Source organism: Phalangium opilio, unplaced genomic scaffold (assembly GCF_054372755.1).
Source record: "Phalangium opilio isolate 3A_F unplaced genomic scaffold, DU_Popi_V2 ptg000017l_1, whole genome shotgun sequence".
Lineage (NCBI taxonomy): Eukaryota > Metazoa > Arthropoda > Arachnida > Opiliones > Phalangiidae > Phalangium > Phalangium opilio.
In genome coordinates, this window is record NW_028324151.1 from 9,181,820 (window position 1) to 9,204,202 (window position 22,383).

At 38.5% G+C, this 22,383-nt stretch overlaps 4 protein-coding genes and 1 long non-coding RNA gene across 6 annotated transcripts in view; 2 read left to right on the top strand and 3 right to left on the bottom strand.

The window, feature by feature from the left end:
• Positions 1-22,383, top strand: part of LOC149702968 (uncharacterized) — a 201,414-nt gene that overhangs the window by 70,346 nt on the left and 108,685 nt on the right. The window lies entirely within an intron of this gene.
• Positions 280-2,475, bottom strand: LOC149702977 (ceramide-1-phosphate transfer protein). Of its 2 annotated transcripts, XM_089866880.1 has the most exons (3): positions 2,328-2,475; positions 1,887-2,073; positions 280-1,194 (listed from the first exon to the last, which is right to left on the bottom strand). In XM_089866880.1, exons 2-3 carry the CDS (start codon positions 2,018-2,020, stop codon positions 681-683), a joined length of 648 nt encoding a protein of 215 aa, XP_089723006.1. In that variant the 5' UTR covers positions 2,021-2,073; positions 2,328-2,475; the 3' UTR covers positions 280-680. The 2 variants fall into 2 exon arrangements, with proteins under 2 accessions (XP_089723006.1, XP_089723005.1); XM_089866879.1 differs by lacking the exon at positions 2,328-2,475 and having other exon boundaries at positions 1,887-2,286.
• Positions 3,354-5,643, top strand: Prosalpha5 (proteasome alpha5 subunit). The gene is made up of 3 exons (XM_089866881.1): positions 3,354-3,842; positions 3,903-4,164; positions 5,353-5,643. Exons 1-3 carry the CDS (start codon positions 3,579-3,581, stop codon positions 5,550-5,552), a joined length of 726 nt encoding a protein of 241 aa, XP_089723007.1. The 5' UTR covers positions 3,354-3,578; the 3' UTR covers positions 5,553-5,643.
• On the bottom strand, positions 5,638-7,754 carry LOC149702979 (EEF1A lysine methyltransferase 4-like). Its single transcript, XM_089866878.1, has 3 exons — positions 7,436-7,754; positions 7,088-7,371; positions 5,638-6,298 (listed from the first exon to the last, which is right to left on the bottom strand). Exons 1-3 carry the CDS (start codon positions 7,608-7,610, stop codon positions 6,014-6,016), a joined length of 744 nt encoding a protein of 247 aa, XP_089723004.1. The 5' UTR covers positions 7,611-7,754; the 3' UTR covers positions 5,638-6,013.
• The window catches only part of LOC149702980 (uncharacterized), a 68,252-nt gene continuing 62,016 nt past the window's right edge, over positions 16,148-22,383 (bottom strand). The window contains exons 3-4 of the mRNA XM_089866875.1: positions 19,283-19,469; positions 16,148-18,769 (exon numbers count right to left, since the gene is read on the bottom strand). Coding sequence (XP_089723001.1) covers positions 16,857-18,769; positions 19,283-19,469 — 2,100 coding nt within the window. The 3' untranslated portion in view covers positions 16,148-16,856. The remainder of the gene's footprint in view (positions 18,770-19,282; positions 19,470-22,383) is intronic.

Consider the following 22,383-nt stretch of genomic DNA (forward strand, 5'->3'; position numbering starts at 1 on the left):
GACAGTGGCGCCATCTACAGTAGCTAACCCCAACCCAAGCCACATGGTGTTAGTGATTTACAGCTGACTAGCGCTTTTGACAGCCTTTCAATAATTAAATTGTGCCTTCAAAAAAGTCTCGGAATGCACTAGAGCTGTCAAAATGTAAATGGCAGAGAAACAGCTATTAACCCTGCCAGTTATTTAAGAAAGTTGAAGAGAATTTAAAACATCTTTGGAAGAAGTTTCACACTTCCCCTCAACCCAGCTTCTGATAGATTTGAAAGAAGTAACGCAAAATTTTAAAACAAAAAGTTTGGCATTTATTTCAGTGAAGATTCCAGTTAATGTGTATAATTTAAATTCATGAAATATTATGATCGTAAAGAAAAATAAAAATTTTGAAGAATTTAACAATAATTATATTAATAAAAATAATCTTAGAAAACAACAGATTTACAATTTACATACCTATACTTTTTTAAAAAAATTCTTTTAAATTAAATTAATGGAATATTTCGGTTGTTTTAAACGATGTGGTTATTTAAATTTGGGCGGACTGTTTTTTGTTTCTTGTTATTTTTATTTTTATTTTTATTTTTATTTTTATAGCTTGCTCGAGGTGTCGAATATCAGCGGAAGTACCTAATTAGATCTTAATCTTAATCTTTTACGCTTCTCGTAAAAGTGTTAAATTGAATTTACGGTAAATCCAGTAGATCATACTGAGCGTAGAGTTTCTGGGTTTTATTATAAACGGTGTCAGCCGAATCCGCTAATTTGGACATTAGGGCATTGGCTTCGGTCAAGTGTGTTTGACCACAGACTTTTTTAATCAATTCGTCTCGATAGGGTAGGGTGTACATGGCTAGAACAGCCCCTTTTTGAATCAACCACGGATGATACTTTGCCAGAGTATCTTGATAAGCGCTTTGAGCCAGAGACGAAGTTTTATCAGTCGCAGAAGCTTTGCCCAACGACCGCATAAACATTGAGATAAACTCCAAGGCACGATGAAGTCTGAGCAAGGTTCTTGAACCGGATGGCCTATCTCTGTTTTCCAAAAGCTTATTATCTCTTTCAAAATCTATCATTCTTTCGATGGTCACATAGTTTTCACCAATATCGGAATGTCGGTAACCTTGTAGAACGTTAATTTTCTCGTGAACATCGGATGCCACAAAACTAAATACCGAACCCAAAATTTGGAAAAACCTAAAAAAATAATAACATTTTATAATAATAAAATTTTAGATTGATTAAACGGGGTTGCCAGACAATTTTTTGGTACCATTAAAACATAAGATAAATTATATTCTTAAATAATTAAAATATATATTTCTAAACTTTCATCAGAAGGGGATAATAGAAGAAGTATGACTGTATCCTGTAACATGATTCTTCTAATCTCAGGCTCACCGTTTTTCTTTGCTCTCCTGCTGATCAAATTAAGTTCAGATGGGAATCGCACCGTGCTAGGGTGAATTCTATAAACTGTTTGGCACACTAAATCCTCAGCAATCAACCCACAAACTTCGTCTTGACGTGGGACAAAAATCCACAAGCGCATGCACCTTGGCAAATAGTTACGCGCTAATAGAGAGTAATGATGAGGGAAGTATTTATCGCGTATGTGATTCGGTTTAGTAACCTTGCTCCAAATGTAAAATGATGTTGGGAAGAATCATGTTACAATTACCCCCCTTGTGGTACACTTCTTTTAAAGAGAAACATTATATACTTCTCTGCTTTATATATATATATATATATATATATATATATATATATATATTTCATATTTTATTAATTTCCTAGAATTTCTTTAACTATTAAGCCAAATATTCGGCAAATATCCATTGAAATTTTTCTAGGTATTTTCAAAAAAATGTTAATAATTAATAACTTACCTGTGGAGCTCCAAATAAGCTTCTAAGTAGCTGTCAATAAGTAACCCTTCCTCTTCTTCTGAACATTTCTTAAATGCATCAATAACCAGAGCAACGTTAAAATGGTCATCTTGATCTTTATTTGGGGTTGCCATAGCAACGTCGTGAAACGCTGGTTGAAATGGACCAGATGGGCCAAAGGAGTTGGCTAAACCAGGATGGTATATGGATACCATTATTAAATTTAAAATTGAAACGGAGCTAAAAACTACAACTTCACTGCACTTGTCAAAATCTCAATGAAATGAATGAATAAAAAAAAATAGCTTGGGAAATTTTGATGGACCCAATATCGAGAAAAAAATCTCCAAAAAAAAATAAAACTAGGATAAGATTATCTGATGGAAAGGGAGCTCATGCCCCTCGTGTATCATCTTCTAAAATTTCCAAAGAATGACTTACACGAGTGTGCCAATTTTATCCTTGAAGAGTGGGGCACCCCTCAGCCTCCAGCGAGCAGCCCGCCGCCGGGATGAACTTTTGAACCTTTGATATTTAGAAGAAGCTAACGTCTTCTTCTCGAATCTAGTACACGAGCACTGGCTTCCGTTTCTGCGTAAAGACTAGGATAGATGGCGTTCAATTGAAACGGTTCATATGATCGTTGATGTTATAAACAGTTAGCATATTTGATTCAAACAGTACTTGATCTTATGAACTTTTTATCTAATTGGTTCAAAGAACAGTTGAACTGCAAACAGTTAATCTAATTGGTTCAAAGGATAGTTGTCTTTATAAACAGTTAATATAATAATTGGTTCAAAGGATAGTTGTCTTTATAAACAGTTAATATAATTATTTTTTCAAAGGCTAGTTGATCATATAAACAGTTAATATAATTATTGATTCAAAGGCTAGTTGATCATATAAACAGTTAATCTAATGCTAAGTGATCATAGCCAACTCGAATAAAGCACAACGCATTGGCGCGCAAATTGCTCGCGCTTTATTTGAACCACTAGATAGAAATAAGAAATTATATATTGAGTGTTAGAACCAAAGAACTTGGAATTTCAAAACCTTTTTAGTTTTAAAACACAGTTTACAACAAAATTTCAGAATATTTGGAACAATAGAACCGAAGATATTGCCAAAAACGTCCCATAGAATGGAAGTACGCAACAAATGTTAATTTTCGACTTTTCGTCTCTCTCCTTTTAGATTTCCCTCCCAAAATCCAAGCGTCACGCTTATAGATAGTTTTCACACATGGAGGATTCATACCATTTACACCAGGAGGCAGGGCTATCTGGCGGACAAAAACCCGTCCGCTTTTGTCCTCCAGATCGCCCGGCTTCCTGATGTAAATGGTTTGAATCCTCCATGTGTGAAAACTATCTATACATGATCACGCGTTAGTTAATCCATGCCTCCGCGGACCACATTCTGCAGAAATTGAAGTTCTGAACGGGCTTCTACCATTACCAGTGTTTGTGAGCGCACGATCGAGTGTGCTATGAAATGACAAAGCAGAATCCTTTTAGTTAGAATTTGTTGTGTTAAGCCTCGTCCTCCAGCTTAAACCGGCGAAAGTCACAGAGTGACAGTACAATTTCTCGCTACGTCAACTTAAACTAAGTTAAAGTTATAATTAATTTGAAATCGAGAAGCAATTAACCGCTTTTGGAATATATTTATCGTAGTAGCTTAACAATGTTTCTAACGAGATCCGAATACGATCGAGGTGTTAACACCTTTTCACCTGAGGGCCGATTATTTCAAGTTGAATATGCCATTGAGGCGATCAAATTAGGATCAACAGCAATTGGTATACAAACACCCGAAGGTGTTGTTTTAGCAGTAGAGAAGAGAGTAACTTCTACTTTGATGGAGCCGACAACTATCGAAAAGATTGTGGAAATTGATAATCATATTGGTTGCGCTGTCAGTGGTCTTATGGCTGATTCACGAACAATGGTAATTTGCCCGCAACTCTCCGCGTCCTAAAATTTCCCTTACATTGACATTACCTTTCAGGTTGACCGTGCACGAGTAGAGGCCCAAAACCATTGGTTCCTTTATGATGAAAAGATGCAAGTGGAAAGTGTTGCCCAGGCAGTTTCTAATTTAGCAATTCAATTTGGCGATAGTGATGATGATGGAAATGCCATGAGTAGACCTTTTGGGGTGGCAATTTTGTTTGCTGGTATTGATGATAAAGGTCCACAGTTGTATCATATGGACCCTTCAGGAACATACGTCCAATATGATGCTAAAGCTATTGGATCTGGCTCTGAAGGTAAACTTTAATATCATTTTGACAAAGCAGGCTGAGTGTTTAAAGAAAAACTAGCTTTTAATGAGTTTAAATGGTGAAAAACTAGCTTTTACAGAGTTTAAATGGTGAAAAACTAGCTTTTAATGCGTTTAAATGGTGAATAACTAGCTTTTACCGAGTTTAAATGGTGAAAAACTAGCTTTTACCGAGTTTAAATGGTGAAAAACTAGCTTTTACCGAGTTTAAATGGTGAAAAACTAGCTTTTACCGAGTTTAAATGGTGAAAAACTAGCTTTCAATTCGTTTAAATGGTGAAAAACTAGCTTTGATTGAGTTTAAATGGTGAAAAACTAGCTTTTAATGAGTTTAAATGGTGAAAAACTAGCTTTTACCGAGTTTAAATGGTGAAAAACTAGCTTTGAGTTTAAATGGTGAAAAACTAGCTTGGATCAAGTGTAAATGGTGAAAAACTAGCTTTGATTGAGTTTAAATGGTGAAAAACTAGCTTTGATTGAGTTTTAATGGTGAAAAACTAGCTTGGATTGAGTTTAAATGGTGAAAAACTATCTTTTATTGCTTTTAAATGGTGAAAAACTATCTTTTATTGCTTTTAAATGGTGAAAAACTATCTTTTATTGCTTTTAAATGGTGAAAAACTATCTTTTATTGCTTTTAAATGGTGAAAAACTAGCTTTGATTGAGTTTAAATGGTGAAAAACTAGCTTTTACCGAGTTTAAATGGTGAAAAACTACCTTTTAATGAGTTTAAACGGTGAAAAACTTACCTTTTAATGAGTTTAAATGTTGATGAGCTTGAGCTAGTCCAATTAGTGAAAAGCTATTAAGCTAGCTTTAACCAAGTTAAAATATAAAAGGCTAGTTATGTGATAAAAAGTTGCATGGGAACAGACTAGTCCTCTATAGCAGTGCTTCTCAAACTTTTTAACCTTGCGGACCGGTTTTTTATTCAACTATGTATAACGGACCATACCAGCCGCATGTCCGCGGACCGGTGCCGGTCCACGGACCACAGTTTGAGAAGCGCTGCTCTATAGATCCCATTCAGACATAGAAACTTAATTGTAGATTATTAATTTATGGTCAAACTTAAAAGTTATTTTGTATAAAAGTTATCTGATATTCACTACAAAGTCAAATTTATATTTTTCATTTATAATGAAAGTATTTACTCGTCATTTTCATTTTCAGGAGCCCAACAAGCGCTGCAAGAAGCTTACCATAAAGCCATGACTCTGGACGAAGCCTTAAAATGTGCATTAACCATTTTAAAGCAAGTAATGGAAGAGAAGCTCAATTCGTCCAATGTCGAAGTTTCCATCGTAAAACCGGGTACTGGCTATCACATGCATAGCAAGGAAGAAGTTGAAGAAGTTATTAAAGGAATTTAAAATATATCCTCGTTTGAAATTAATTAATTAATTATCCATGTGATCTTCTGTTTTCGTTTTTTCTAATAAAAAAAATCACTTGAAATTAAAATATAGACTTCAATTTTAATAAAAAATATTAGATTTTTTTAATTGAAAAATAAAAACAGTTGCCGTGATCAGGGATATATTTAATTTTAGAAGTAGGAATGGAGAACAGAGTAATCTGGGCGCGCGTCAAAGTCCCGGACCCCCTTCCACGGTACGGGGGGGTTGGATGTAAGAAGAGGCGGGTCATAGCAACAGCAACGTCATCAAAACGTAGTTTAAGTGAGCCAATGAGATAATTTAAACTTTTCGTTACGTGTTGGAGGGAGGGGCTTTATACTGGGCTATGAGTCAGACTGAAGTAAATACTAACCGTTCTCCATTCCTACTTCTAAAATTAAATATATTCCTGCCGTGATTTAACTTTGGTAAAGTTAATCATGACTGATGTTAAAAAGGAAACTTTCTTCGTCAGATTCCGAATGATTACGTTGTTGATTAATACGAGTTATTGTCGGGGGTTTGTAAAATATCGCGTCACTTTCTTTCAGTTTTTCGCCTTTTGTCATAATATAAAAATAGTAATGGAAGTCCGTGCCAAGTTCCTTTTTCGAAAAGGACCATTTATATTTTGGTAAGGTGTAAAGAGGTCCTCGAAAATGAGGTTGGCTAAATGATATGGAAAGAAATCTTCCATCGTCCTTTAAAACTCGACTCACCTACAATTAATTTAAAAGTCATACGATATTTAGAATTTTAAATTTACGAGAAAAGGACAAGCCTCAGAAAAATCCACGTTAACGTTAATAAAAGATACTTATTAGCAGAAGGGGATAATAGAAGAAGGATGACACTCTGTATCCTTTTAATACTTTAGTTATGTAACGTCATTCTTCCTAGGCTCACCCTTTTTGTTTGCTTCCCGCTCATCTAACTTCAGATGGGCATCGCACCGTAAGGTGAATTCTATAATTATTTGGCACTAAATCCCCAGCAATATCATCCCACAAGCCTCGTCTTGGGGTGGGACAAAAATCCACAAGCGCGTCTTGCCAAATAGTTAAGCGCTAATAGAGTAATGATGAGGGAACTATTTATCGCGTATGTGATTGGGTTTAGTAACCTTGCTCCAAATGTTCCGATGTTGGGAAGAATGACGTTACACTTACCGCGCTTTGTGGAACACTTCTCTCGAAGAGAAGTATTATATACTTCTGTTATTAGGTCAAAATGTGATTATCAAAATTAGAAAATACACAACTTTTCTTATGAATTTTCTAATTTACTTATAATCTATGCAGGGATTTTTTAAAAGGTCATGAAAGGTTAGATTAAGTTTAGTATGGTTGTGGTGGAAAAATTAATTATAGAATTAAATGTTCGCAAGCGTAGTTTTCCTTGTTAAATTTGATCAAGAAAATTAACAATGGCAATTATGAGAGCCCTTATTGCAATTAACATGGAATTTAATTACGAGACTTGTCCTTCCCAAGTTTCTAAATATTTACCTCTGTAAGTACTCTTTCAACAAAATGTTTCGTTTCAATTGGGACATTCCATTGATCCTTACTGCATACTAAAAAGGAATCTACCGTTGCTTTTTCAATAACTACATCAAATTCTTTGTCCTGAAAATGGAGTTTCTGGGCGTCCATCGTAATCCAAGACATTTTTTTACAAATATCGCAGTGATTTGACATGTTGTCTATGACAACTTGCGAGTAATCAATGTTTATAACATTTTTAAACCCATTTTTGTACATCATTTCACTAAGCAAGCTATTGCCACAACCTTAACGTTTTTAAATAAGAGTATGAAACTAAGTTAGGGTTCTAATTACTATAATTATAATTACCTAAAATTAGTATTTTATCATCTTTTAGAACATGGCATTTCAAAACATCTTCCAGATTCTCATATGATAACAACCAATCTTTTTCCTTTTCATTCTTATAGCGTTCGTTCCAGTAATCAACATCTTTATAATCTGAGTTATTTTTAGGTAAACCTACATCTTTCTCATTCATCATTAAGACTATTTAAAAATATAAATGCTTAAATAAAAAGTTAAAAATAAATTATTAAAAATCCATTTTTTATGTCTATGGGCCTTGCTTAAACACGTGGCATCAGAAACTAGAGCAGAAGAGTAATTTAATTTTCAGGAATCGATGACGATGACGTAATTTAGGTTTCACATTTGGCATGGAGTAATATTATCACCGTGGTAAATACTGGCAAGTACTTTTAAGTACCCTACGCTACAGCATTGTTATTTGTTACCTTGAAGGAGAGAGGAATGGAGTGGTAAGCCCCATACCTATAGCGTTGCTTGTGTACCCCCACCTACCAGCCATGGAAATAACACAGGTTTACAGGTCCAAAACCACTTTATTAATTACGCGGACTAGTTTTTTTATTCAAAAACCGAGGGTCACGAGTCCTAGGGACTTGTTTATTAATTCTAAACTTTGATAAATATTGAAAGGGGACCAGTTTATTAATTAAAGGTTTTCGTCAAATTTCGACTCCTTTCTCATTGCAAGGAGTCTTAATCTTATTTCCTAATAGATAGTTTTCACTCATGGAGGATTCATACCATTTACACCAGGAGGCCGGGCTATCTGGAGGACAAAAGCAGACGGGTTTTTGTCCTCCAGATAGCCCGGCTTCCTGGTGTAAATGGTATTATTCCTCCATAGGAGTTACTATAATTATGACGCTGTACTAGTACGCTAAATTCGATAATTCGGCTTCGGCGTACGATAATTGTACGATAATTTAGCGGGAAATCTAACTAATCTGGGCACAAAAGGCTCGCTAGAAGAAGAAAAAGGTGAAATAGGATGAAATTATTCATGTTTTAAGTCCAAAGGCTGGATGAAAGAAACGTTTGGAGACGTTATTTGTCCATCTCCTTCAGAACCCTTGTAAATATTATTAAGTTGTACCGATTTTAGTATAATTAGCCTTATTCCTGATCAGCGCCACTAGCGGATGGTCTGAAAACTACTCCCATAGAGTCTTGGTATATTTAAGCGGGTTTGCAGAATTTCCGTCAGATGGCGCGGCGTTCGAGCCATGTAACAAGTTACTTTTGTTAGACTTCACTTTACGAACTTCTACAGTTCATTGCATCCTATAAATTTGTATCTCTTAATACTGGACACACCTGCACTCACACCCCTGACCTTTTCAATACCTGTTGTTAACCCTTTCGTCACAGTACTGTAAAGAACGAGATGTTTTTCTCGCTTCTAAAAATAAACTCTTTTGTATTCATATTTGAAAAGAACGAGATTCCTCTCCTCGGAGGTTAACCCCTTGGTCAAAAACCCCTCGTATGATAAAGGTATGAGAAGGAATCTCGAGTCACTTCTGTCATAGATAATAAACACAAGGATCGGAAGGTATGCCTTCCGTAGTGCTTCTCTCTTTGCCGCGCTTTTGCGAGGGGGCCGCACGCCAAACTTCTGCAGTCGACTTCCGCTTATGCGCAGACGAGGTCTGCCTGCTCGATTTTCGCGCCGCCCCGTGGCACCCTTGTGGCCCTTAATCTAAACCGAGGCTTAAGATGTTTTTCAATAATTATTGAAAATACTAAAGTATAAATTAACCTGACCTTTAAGGGTTATCCTTCTTTTGTTTTTAGTAAGTAGTTTATAGTCAGTTACGGCCATAGTGCCAAGATATGCTCATATGATACTATAAGATGATAACCGATAGGCCTAATGTTTATATAAAAACTTTAAAGAATGCACGTGGGGAAATTTGTTATTCCACACGTGCATTATTTATCCATGATTCTACGCTGTACACATGCGCTGGTTTCCGGAAGTAGAACCTACCCAGTTTGTACAAAGCGCGGCAAGCTCTGCCCCGACCTTCTGATCCTGGTGTTTATTATCTATGCTTCTGTTCTTAACCTCTGCACTGTTAACATGTAATAAAGTTATCTTGGATTTTACCCCCACGGCTAAAATTATTTTTAAATAAGTTTGTACGCGAACTACAACGGCATAGCCAACCGCTGCGGGGCCTTATGACCCCAAAGTCCGCTACAACTTTGGTGGAGGCGCCGTGCTTCGATGTCGGTTTCCCTACCGAGTCGCCATCCTTGATGACTTCTTTTGCCGGAGGTTGCCGTCGTTCCTGACTGTTGCCGGTGGTACCATAGCGCCTTTTTCGTCGTGCATTTGGTCGATCTTCGAGATCTATAGCATCGTTTTGGTCGTTGGGAGGAGAACTGCGGGACTCTTCAGCTGCACCAAAGATCACTCGAGTCGACTCCGACGTGGCTGCTCACCGTCAATCATTCTTCACTGCCGGACTGCGGGACGGTACGTTGCCGAACGAACGACAAACAACACGAATTTCTGCCGTTGGACTGCGGGACAACGTGCCTCGAGGTGACCCTCACAAACCCTCGTCACTCATCAACTCCGTAAGGACTTACTCAGCTGCCGGACTGCGGGACGGCACGCTACAAGACGCATCACGCTTCGAAAATCTACCGTTGGACTGCGGGACAACGTGCTAATAGAACATTTTCTCCGCGGATCGTCGCCCATCATCTCCGGAAGGACCGCGGGACTACGGAGCGGCACTCTACGCCGAAAACAATAAGGTTGGACACAAACGATTTTTTTTTCTAAAATTATCAACCTACTACTAGTACGGGACAATATTTTATTATCATTATTGTTTAAATCAAATGTGTATAATTTATGGATAAGGAAAGACGCTATACGCGATCTCAGGCCCGTAACTTAGATATTATTTCTTCTGGTGATGAAACAGAAATTTATTCCCCCTCACAGGAATTTTTAAACGAAAACGAGGATAATCCTGTGTTATCAGATAACGTAGATTTAGATATAAACACAAACTGTTCAAATTATCAAAATCAGGATTCCTCTAACTTAGTAGACACAATGTCTTCAAAAGGTGATCCAAATGGTTCTGGAAATCCCAATTCAAATACAGCCACCCCTATAACTAGTAGTCTTACTTCGGGTACCACAAACACTACCCCGACTACTAGCCAATCTTCATTGGCTGACGATATTGCAAATCGTATGGGTGCTCTATTAGCTAATCTAGTAGCCCAACAAAACCAACAACAGTTAAATCTAATAACTGCCTTGACGAATGGTCAATTTAACTTGGGTTTTCCAGGGACCACTCCTACTGTTACTAATCCTATTAGTCCTAGTAGTTTAAGTAATTCGTCTAGCACGAATATGCCGCCATCAGGCGCTTCTCCTAGTGTTTTAAATGCTAATAGTAATCAAAGTAATGCTAATGTAAATGTACCGTCAAACAATGGAAATGGTCAAATGTTGAACTCTTATAGCTTCCCTAATTTGTCCATTCCCCCTCCAAATTTTACAAATCCTAGTATATACGCTAGACCAGACCCACCGCAAATTCCTAAATTTCGCGCGGGGAAAGACCCTTTAATTTTCCTGTCGGAGGCTGAGCGTTTCCAAAGAATATGTAATTTAACTGACCCACAGTTAAGGGATTTAGTAGAAAGAATGTTAGAGGGCGACACTTTATACTGGTTTGACCGTATGGCACGAAGTATTCCCACGTGGTCGGAGTTTAAAGAACATTTTTGCCGAGCATTTATCGGTGTAGATTTTAAAGAACAGCTGCAAAACAAGCTGAATAGGCGTAAGCAACGCGAAGACGAACCAGTCTTAGGTTTTATTCTAGAGATGGAACGTTTAGCACTACAGTATGACCCTTGCATGACTCCTCAAGCTGTAGTTACTCACATTCTCGACAGCCTTAATCCACATCTAATTCCCTTTATGAGGTTACCAGACAACCCAAGGCTAATAGATGTTCAAGAAAGCGCTCAAAAGGCAGAGAATCTGTGGAGGCGTTGTCAGGCTTTCGATGGTAAAAATCCGCGAAGCCAACGTCCTAACTTTCAAAATAGGCCTCGGCCTGTCCAAAATTTAAACCCACCTCAAACTTCTAGGGACTCCATTCAGGGTACCGGGCTTCCTAAAAATAGCCACAATCCATCGCCACATGTAAATAATACCGCCAGTAATGTAGTCAGGGAACCTAAGCAAGTGCAATGTAAGAAATGCCACAGAATGGGACACAAGTCGTTTCAATGCCGCGCTAGGCGTCAAAATGGCAATAGGGCAAGCGAACACCACGCGTCTAACCCTCCCGGGACAGTTTCTAGTATAGCCACGGCGGCTAGCGAAGATGAATCTTCCCCAAATCAAATTTCAGGCGTGATTCAGGCCGCTCTAAATGAAGCCGTTTCACCGCAAACGTCACATGCCTTTTCGCCAATAGGTTCTTCTGTCATTGATAACCCCAGCTGGCAGAACCTCCCCCTAGAATACCCTGAAGGGCCCGATGACAAGAAAGTCATTCCTGAGAAAAATATCAAAACAAAGGTACGAGTGGCTGCCCACCGACCTCAAGTAGAAATAACGTTAGGTCAATATAAAGGCTTAGCAGTGTTAGACAGTGGGGCAGAAATTTCCGCCATATCCACTACTCTATGGGGTAAAGCACGCGGTAAGTCAGATACTTTACGCCCGTGGTCAGGACCAAAAATGAATAACGCCGATTTAACCCCGTTTCACGTTATTGGTGAAGCCGCGTTAAACGTTACCATCGCCGGACGGTCTTGGATGTACGTGTTCGCCGTATCCAACTCCGTTGATAGCGATGTCGTTCTAGGTTGGGATTTTTCCGAATTTACGTTAATCCACGCTAAACCTCATTCAGGCACGTTTCATTTTGGGAATGAACCCACGGCGTACCCTTTAGCCAACGCTAACCCTTTACCTGCGCTAGCTATAATTGAACCTCTACGGCCTTGCACCCCTGTTGATTCCCCTATCATCCCAGCTGACACTTCTAGCGTAAACAGCACCCCTGTCGCCAACAAACATGCGGTCACCCCATGTGATTCAGAAGTCAGGGCTTTGATAGAAGAATTTCCCGAGGTTTTTACAGGTGAACCAGGCCGATGTACTTTGCTAAGGCATAAGATAGTATTAAATTCCCAGGAACCGTTTAAATCCAGAGCCTATCCCCTCTCCCCAGCTCGCAAAGCTATAGTTGACACGCAGCTCGAAGCCATGCTCAAAAAGGGTATTATTCGAAAAAGTTTTTCACCGTATTCTTCCCCTTTGCTATTAGTCGGTAAGAAAACTACCTCAATCCCTCGCGTGTGTGGAGATTTTAGGAAACTAAACGAAATAACGGTCCCTGACGCTTTTCCCCTACCAATAATTAGGGATGAAATTAACCTCCTTGAAGGTGCAACTTGTTTTTCAATCATTGATTTGAAAGACGCGTTTTGGCAATTAGAACTTGATGAAGCCGCGAAACCCCTCACCGCAGTAGTCACCCACCGCGGGTTATTTGAATTTAATGTTTTGCCTTTTGGTCTTCGGAATTCTCCAGCTACTTTTCAAAGATGCATGGTCTTAATCTTTGGAAATGAATTAGGAAAATTTGTCTTGATATACATTGACGACATTTTGGTTTACTCCAAAACTCGCGAAGAACACCACGTTCATCTTCATCACGTTCTAACCAAATTACGCGACGCTGGTCTAACCTGCCGTCCAGATAAATGCCAGTTCTGCCATTCCCTAAATGTTTCCGCCATTAAGAGCGCTGACCCAACTTCTGCCATAGTAGATTTTAATTTAACTGACGTGTTTGATAGGACTAAATTAGCTAAAGCCCAAGATGACGATCCAAAGATCTTAGCTCTTAAAACCTATTTGCTATCTAGTCGATTGCCAACAGATAAAAAGCTCGCCAGACGCATTAAACATAAGGCAGACCGTTACGTCATTGCAGAAAACGTGGTTTACCGCTTACAGGAAACAAGGCCTTGCCGCCACGAGCAAAAATGCGCGAAACCAATAGCTTGGCTTCCCATTATTCCTAGCACATTGATACCCCACCTGCTGCGCGTGATACATGACGACCCCACTGCAGGACACCTAGGTATAGACAAAACGCTATGGCGCGCAAAAACAGTAGCTTATTGGAACACATTAAATCAAGACGTTCAAAATTACGTTAAGTCTTGCCAGAAATGTCAGGCTTACAAGTCTGACAATCAAAGCCCAGCTGGTCTCTTAGGCACCCTAGGTGCAACAGAACCATGGGAAACCATTGCACTTGATTTAATGGGACCTTTTCCGCGAAGCTCGAAACAAAATGAATACATGCTGGTCATAATTGACAATTTTTCTAAATTCGTTGAGATTTTCGCTTTACGAAAAGCCACCACTTCCGCTATCACTAAAAAACTCACAGAGGAAATCTTCCCTCGATATGGAGTTCCACGAATCATAATCGCGGATAATGGTTCCCAATTCTCTAGCGAATCCTTTCGGTCGATTTGTAACGATTGGGGGGCTAAAGTACAGCACACAACCCCATATCATGCACAGGCTAATCCCACTGAACGTTCCAACAAAACAATAAAACAGATGGTCGCTATATATGTTGGGACAGAACATAAACGTTGGGATGAACAACTACCCAAACTAGCTTTAGCCATTCGTTCAGCTCCGCACGCGTCCACGGGATACTCGCCCCATTTTATGTTGACCGGTCGCGAGCTCAAGCTACCCATTCATCGTTTTTTGGAACGCAACCCCTCTGCCGACCCCCTTAACGAGATTTCCGATTATGTTCAACATTTGACTGATAAAATGACGGAAATAAATAAAAATGTCAAAATTTCTAAAGAAAAAGCGCATGAACATCAAAAACAAAATTATGACAAAAATAGACGCGATGTTCATTATCAAATTGGTGATTTAATTATGACGCGCACACATCACCAATCTTCGAAAATAAAAAATTTTACGAAGAAACTCGCCGAGCGCTGGGATGGTCCATACGAAATTTCGGCTAAAACTAGCGATTTAAATTACGCTTTGGTTGACCCTAAGACATTGAAAGATCAGGGTATAATTAATGTTACTAATATGAAACCGTACGTTGAAAGAGACGCTACTTTAGTTTGGCCACAGGTCACTGTTCCCCAACCAAGGAAAAAACCTAACGTTTCACAACCATTGCGACACAATCCCCGCCCTCAGCGAGCTAATACAAAAGCAATTAAATATTCTAAATGAAAAAAAAATAAAAAAAAAAATTACAACTTACTGATTAAAATTGTATACTTTCAATGCTTGTTTTTAATTTGTTTAAACTTTTGATTTAAATTTCGTAAATTGAATTAGTCAATTACTACAGTAATATTGTGTAAAAGTATTTTTTTTTGACTCTTGTAATTTGTTGTATTTTGCAAACTCATTGTTACCTCAATCTCTTAAATTTGTATTTTTGTAACACAACATAATTGTTTTTGTTTTTTCTTAAGTATTCGAACCCATTCTCATCCTTTGTCGGGGGGAATTGTAACAAGTTACTTTTGTTAGACTTCACTTTACGAACTTCTACAGTTCATTGCATCCTATAAATTTGTATCTCTTAATACTGGACACACCTGCACTCACACCCCTGACCTTTTCAATACCTGTTGTTAACCCTTTCGTCACAGTACTGTAAAGAACGAGATGTTTTTCTCGCTTCTAAAAATAAACTCTTTTGTATTCATATTTGAAAAGAACGAGATTCCTCTCCTCGGAGGTTAACCCCTTGGTCAAAAACCCCTCGTATGATAAAGGTATGAGAAGGAATCTCGAGTCACTTCTGTTCTTAACCTCTGCACTGTTAACATGTAATAAAGTTATCTTGGATTTTACCCCCACGGCTAAAATTATTTTTAAATAAGTTTGTACGCGAACTACAACGGCATAGCCAACCGCTGCGGGGCCTTATGACCCCAAAGTCCGCTACAGCCACCTGGCGGAAATTCTGCAAACCCGCTTAAATATACCTAGTCTCTATGGGAGTAGTTTTCAGACCATCCGCTAGTGGCGCTGATTAGACATATGGCCAATTGCAAGGTCAATCAGAACACCGCTGGAGCGTACGATAATTTTGGTTGAAAATCGATAATCTTTTGGTTTTCGTACGATAATGTAGTCAAAGATGGCTAAATAAAATTATTAAAAATGATTTGGGACCATGTAATTTTATATTTATAAATAATTTTAAAGTGGGACCAGTAGTAAAATAAATCGCACAGGGGTAACTGGTCTCAGGGACCAGTTTGAATATTGTTGATGTCGGGGTCACTGGTCCCGAGGACTAGTTGGGAAAAAAACCTTATTTCCATGGCTGCCACCTACGGCACCGTAGTCCTCCCAGCATCCTCAGCGGTTAGGTAGGGTGACTAGGGTCGTACGTCACTCGTACTGGATGAAATTGTAAAGGGCGCTCCCTCTATCTTAAAAATAGAAACTAGCTCTCATACAAATAAAATGGCGCTACGCGGTAGCACTTAGCAATCGCCTACCGAATGGTAGGGGCGTGCGCGAGCAGTTCGAATTTTCTTCAAGGAAGTGGCGCCACCTGATGAATTATAGGAACTACCTAGAATTCCCGCCAAAATTCTAAATATTATACGCACGTGGTGAAACCAAAATTTCTTACAAGTACTTTTTTTTAATTAACAGTTCATGTACAAAAACGAAAAACACATATTTTAAACTGAAAAGATATTTACAGAGGATAAGAAAAACACTGAAAACACTTTTCGAACTACAATGGCATATAAAAACTTTCCGAATATTAGCGCTGGATTAACGTAGTTAGCTTTTCACCTTATTTTTCATGTAAACGTATCTCTGCCGTCCTCAATAACGATAAAGAAGATATAAATTTTTCATTTTATTTTACAGTACACAAATGCCATTTACTCGCAATAACTACATAAAAAGTGTCCAGTGAACCGAGTAAATATATACCCTCCAAAAACGGGGGTACCAAAATTTTAAAGTAAAAATATAGGCCTACTAGTTTGAAATTTCGAAGATAAAACTTTTTCTAAATCCATCTCTCATATAAACGATGCAATGGCACGATATTGATTGTTTATAATATAGTATGTGTATTGTTTTTTATTAAATAAATTACCTTTGCATATTTAAGTTTAAAGAAATCTTGAAAATTTGTAGAGGAGAAAGTTGTGGAACACGGGGTTTTGCATAATATAGAAGGAATTACGCTACGCAAAGGCACAATGCGTACAATAATTAATCCTTTCAATGTTTCTCGAGTTTACATGATCCCAAATTGTTGGGTATTTTCGCGAATATTAATTGGCCGCGCGTTTCATTTTAAAATTTGTTTCTTTAAATAAAACCAGAAATGATTCTTTTTCGCCCATCGTTGCCGACTTGTTGATGGGCGGGATTATAGTAATTAAATACTTGGGAATAACAGAGCGGCCTTTGAAGCCTAAAATTGGCAGAAATTTGCTGGAGTCCCAAATCGTTATTCCAAATACCACCAACGTTACTATTTCCGGTTGAGGAGGAAGAAGCGGATGTTGGTGAGGCAAACTGTCGGAAGTCAGGAATGGAACTCCTTTGCTTGACGTGATCGCTTCCAATGCGATGTATACTATTTAAACTGACCGTCTTTTTGCGTTTGCGACTCGAGCGTCTCTCGTGGTTATGGTGATTGTTGACTTTATATTTCTTGCTCTTTATGTGTTCCTTCGCCTTGCGCACGCAATGGTCTCCCAATAGGGAAGAACTCGACGAGGACTTTCCCCAACTCTCCCAAATGGTATTGTCACTCAGTTTGTTCAACGGCTGAGATTTGGCATTGGTTTTTCCGCCACTGCAATTAGCGGCAGAACCTGATTGGTTTACGCTAGTCTGGCTAGTGGAAGACTTTTTGGAGACCATATTCCCGCTACCCTTATGGTTTTGTTGATGGTGCAAATTATTTCGGCTGTTGCGCCCATCGTCTTTACTATTGTTACACAAGGATATCATGGATTCGCTCTTCACCGGAAATACGTAAGTGTCATCCAGACTGTCTACGTCATCGTCTTCTTCGCCTAGCTCAATACAACTTCCTTCTCCAGAACTGCTTGACTCTGATTTCTCCCTCAGTCGATTAGGACTCGTGGTTCCTAATCTGTCTAAATCATTCATGGAAAAGGAGGTTGCGCGTGCTCGGCGATCTATCGACGACATTAAGTTGGAACGACGCAATTCTTGGGCGTCCATGCGGTACACTCGTAAAGACAAGTCCGGATTCGAACCCGGTGATATCCCGCTGTCTGTCTTGGACAAGTGAGATGACGCGTGGGAACCAGATCGATCTATACGAATTACAAGGTCATGGATGGAACCCGAAGCCTCGGAAGACGCTTTGTCGTCGTCTTGATACTCTTCATCTTTTTCCTCCACAATGGACAGGTCCTCGTGTTTCTGGATCATCTGCAGGAACTCTTCCTGTATGCTGGTACGAGGCAAACCGCGACTTTCTGGTCGTGGCTCGCGAGTGACGACTGTATTCGGAATAACTCTTGGCGTGGAATAAGTCGTTTTAGGTGTTGATGGTTTGGAAGGTGCGGGACTGTGCGTGACCACCAGTTCCAAGGACGATGGTCTCATGCGCACCTCACCTCCGCAAGGCCTGGTATCGTGGAACTCAAAATCGTCATTAGCCACGGTTGTAAATGAGCCACCGTAAACTTCTTCCTCGCTTTCCTCCTCACCCAAATTCAACGCGGACTCGTCCGGAAGCGTTGAGCGGAAACTGAAGTCGCTAGCATTATCGGACAAGGTGGCGTAAATATGGTTCTCATCGTCTTCGTCTACTATAGCGCCTTTCCAACGGTCACTACTATAATTTGGCAAGTCCGTCTCGACGCTCGGTATCTTGGACACTGATCCTTTACGAGACGGGTCGACCTCGGAGGACAGGACCGTGTTTAGGTTACAGTTAACGAAAGGGTGGTGAAAAGCTTTGCGAAATTGGTGACTGTTGGCCGATCGCACTTGGGGACAAGCGGTGGAAGAAAGTACAGCATCGACACCGTAGGAGTTGTTAGTGGAGTTTGTGTGTGGGGAATAAGCGCTCCAAGCTTTGATCCAATTGCGAGCCGATTTACGAGTGTTATTGTCTCGTCTCGTGCGCCGGTAGTTGGTGATGATTCCCACCGGAGTTAACGATCCAAAAGGACCGGGCTTCTGATCGAATGGGATGGAAAACTCGCCGGAAAAAGTCCGGAAACGACCATCGTCCACTAAAAAGGAAACGGATATTAGTTTGGGAGTTGACTTTTCCACAATTTTATACAAATAAGGAAACTAAAACATTTTAAGAAATCGTTTAAGGGCAATTCCATTAATGTCGACATTTTCGTTCACCCCAAGAGGCATCGGTAGAGGCAGCAGCTTTTATTACGCACTAAAGGTTTAGGCAACTCCCGCAGCCGACTGGAGTGAACAAAAATACCTACGCATGGCTTGGTACCCCAATACGTATGTTTATCTCTATGTAATTCCGTATTAAATTTAAAAGTGCCCAGGATAAGCCAATAACGTTCGTGGATTTGCAATGGCAAAGAGTGTGAAATGTTGAAAAATTGTAAAAGGATAGGTCATGAGATAATGGACTAACGTCAATTTCTAAAATAGATCACTGACAGCTCTTTAAAATTATTGCGCTTAGCCCCTGACTTCTCTAATTTAAATTTAACTGTTTGTTTCCAATTTCTTAACCTTTTAATGAATAATTGAAGACATTTTAATCTTACCTTCCATCATTTCGGATTTGCTTTCCGTCTTGGACCAAATTCGTTTGAAGCCATTCTTGTGCGGTTGATCAGTGACGTACAATAGAAGGGGTACTAGTAGACCTTCAACGAGTCTCAACCACAGCAAAGCGTTCTCGTACCATGGTGACCATACCGTAGGTACCACCGTACCAACTACGGTCAAAACCTATCAATAAACAAAAGGAAAATCTATAAGTATTTAATAGCATTTCTTCAAGAATCAATTATGAAAATATTTAGAGAAAAAACAAAATTAATGTTAAATCATCCCATTCCTTTAAAAAACGGGTTCTGTCCAGGCAGAATCACCTCATCTATTTTTTTTTCTTTCTTTAATGTTGAAAAAGCGCGAATTTGCACGATCTATTTGTTGTTTAGAAATATTTTAATTTTTTTAAATTTAAATTTTAAATTTACCCATCCATCTTAAAAACTCGAAACGGCCGAATAAACTGTTGAACAAGTTCGATTGTGAAAAGTGAATAATCTGGGAAAACCAGAACTGGCTTTGCAAAAAACCGGACAAAACTAGTACCACTTTTCATGTACCGATCAGCGTTTTATTAAAGGGAATATGACCACCAATAGCCCCAGTGTATTTTAAAGGAATAGTACCACAATAAAACATTTGTTTCACTATGTAATCTAATTTATATGTTATCTAACGTGATCTTTCACTTCAAGCATTATTTTATGAGAAGGGATCACACTCATGTACATAATAAAGATTTTAATTGAAATCCCTAAAGAGTTATGACAGTTGATGAAATTGGTTGTCGACCTTACACGGTTTGGTCGAAAGGTGATTATAGGAAATGGGTAGTGTCCATTGTATCTAAATGCTTTTTGACCAATATAATTTACATATATTGAGATTTCTAATTAAATAGTGTAGTTACTTATTATTGGTGAGATAATTTTTAGAATCGGTTCAGTAGTTTCAGAGATTTTCTCCTACATACAAACAAACGAATTTTACCTCCTTATAATAATTAGTATTGATTTAATAGCAAGAAACATGATTTTAAAATATTTTAAAAAATCGATTTCTGGCACGGTTCTATTCCCTTTAATATTTTATTTGAAAATTTAAAATAAATTATTCTTTATCGAATATTTGATTCATTTTATTGACGAGTTAATATTGGTTATTTTATTTTATTTTTGACCACAAAACTAGTCTTTTCTTGAAAAGAAGCCGGTGTAAAAATTTAGCTTGGGGAGATTTTTGGGTAATTTATTAAAAATACTGAAAAAGAGCTTTAGAAGTTAAAAAAAATCTCCAATTTTTATTCATGAATTACCGGAAAGATTAATTATGTCAGAGATGAAACCCGTCGTCAATGAATTTCCGCTGCTATTCATTGGTTTTTGGTTGTGTTTTTTTTTTCACAGAAAAAAAACATCGATTTTTAAATTAGATAACTTCAAAAGGCACGATAAAACGAATTAAAGTAATTTATCGTAGTTCCCAATCTTAGATAACGTCTTATTAATTAGACTCATTATTGAAAGAGATCACAGAGGCTCTTGAAAGGGGAGTCTTATTCAGGAAAAGAGGAAGGTAAAAACCGAAGCACATCGCTTCGTTCGGTTACCGCAGCATACAAACCGTTGGATATTGCCAGGGATAGATTTAATTTTAGAAGTAGTAATGTAGAACGGCTAGTATTTACTTCATTCAGACTCATAGCCCAGTATAGAGCCCCTCCCTCCAACACGTAACAAAAAGTTTAAATTATCTTATTGGCTCACTTAAACTACGTTTTGATGGGGTTGCTAAGGGGACGGCGAATAATACGTAGTTCCTTTTTATCTCTGTCGCTATGACCCGCCTCTTCTTTCATACCCCTCCGTCCCGTGGAAGGGGGTCCGGGACTTTGACGCGCGCCCACATTACTCTGTTCCCCATTCCTACTTCGAAAATTAAATCTATCCCTGTTTGAGGAAGTTGTTTATTTACTTGTATGTTCGTTCTTTAGGCCCAGTTACAATTCCTTAACATTCGAATTTGACCAAACTACATTGTTGATAAAAGCACAAATAATCATTGTGCCCTCATGTATCCCATTTTCCAGAGACCGTTCAACAACTTCGAAAACTATTACCCAATTTTAATGTTATTTTAAAGCTCACATTGTCATCCCATGTATGTACAAAAAAAGAGAGATAAATTATACATCACGAGATGTGCCCTTCTGTAAGTTAGTTCTCGCGCCCTGAACTTGATAAAAAAATAGAAATTATTTACAAATTCAGATAAAACATACTTTCAAACTTGCGAAGTGTATTTTCCACAAGTTTTAACCTAAACTTTGAACGTCATTCGCGGCCCATATTCAAAGTACACAAATAATTGAAAAAAAAAAAAAAAAAAAAAACAATTTCCCAAACAAAATTCAATTTCAAGTTCAAGAATATGAGGCGCAAATAGAAGAGCTAAGCCTACTTTCACACACACACACACACACCACGTCAGGGTAACGGTAAAAAGTTTATACATAGAAAAACATACAAATCGTAGAACAACAAAGTATACGTGCGAGGCGCCAATTCAAAAGAGCCGAAATAGGAAGGAAGGAAGCAAGAAATAAAAACTACACTATAAATAAATATAAAACAGAACGAACATTTTTCTACTCAAACAATGACCGAATGAACTTTTATTGTCTCCCAATTATCCCTTAATAAAACCACACTATTATATAATATTATCCTTATGTTTTTTTTTTGCCAATATGCCATTAAACAAGTTCGATTTTCGCTTCAGGCCATTAAGATTCTTCCCCTTCATAAGCTTTCCCCATATTTTGAGACCAAAAAAAGAAGAGTTTAGGTTTGGTCTTTTACGTAATAGAGCATTCCATTAATTCCAGAAAAAATGCAAACACCACAGTAGCGGGGGAGGTCACCTTCTTGGGCTATTTTCCTCGCGTCAAGAAGCATGCACCCCTAGAGGTAGTGCTAGCCAGTGAACACGTGCTCTATCTGGCGTTGCATCAAGAAGTGATATCTAGTTTACTAGGGAGAAAGTATCAGATAGCTAAGTATTCGCGCGCCATAGTCCCAGTCCCAGTCCC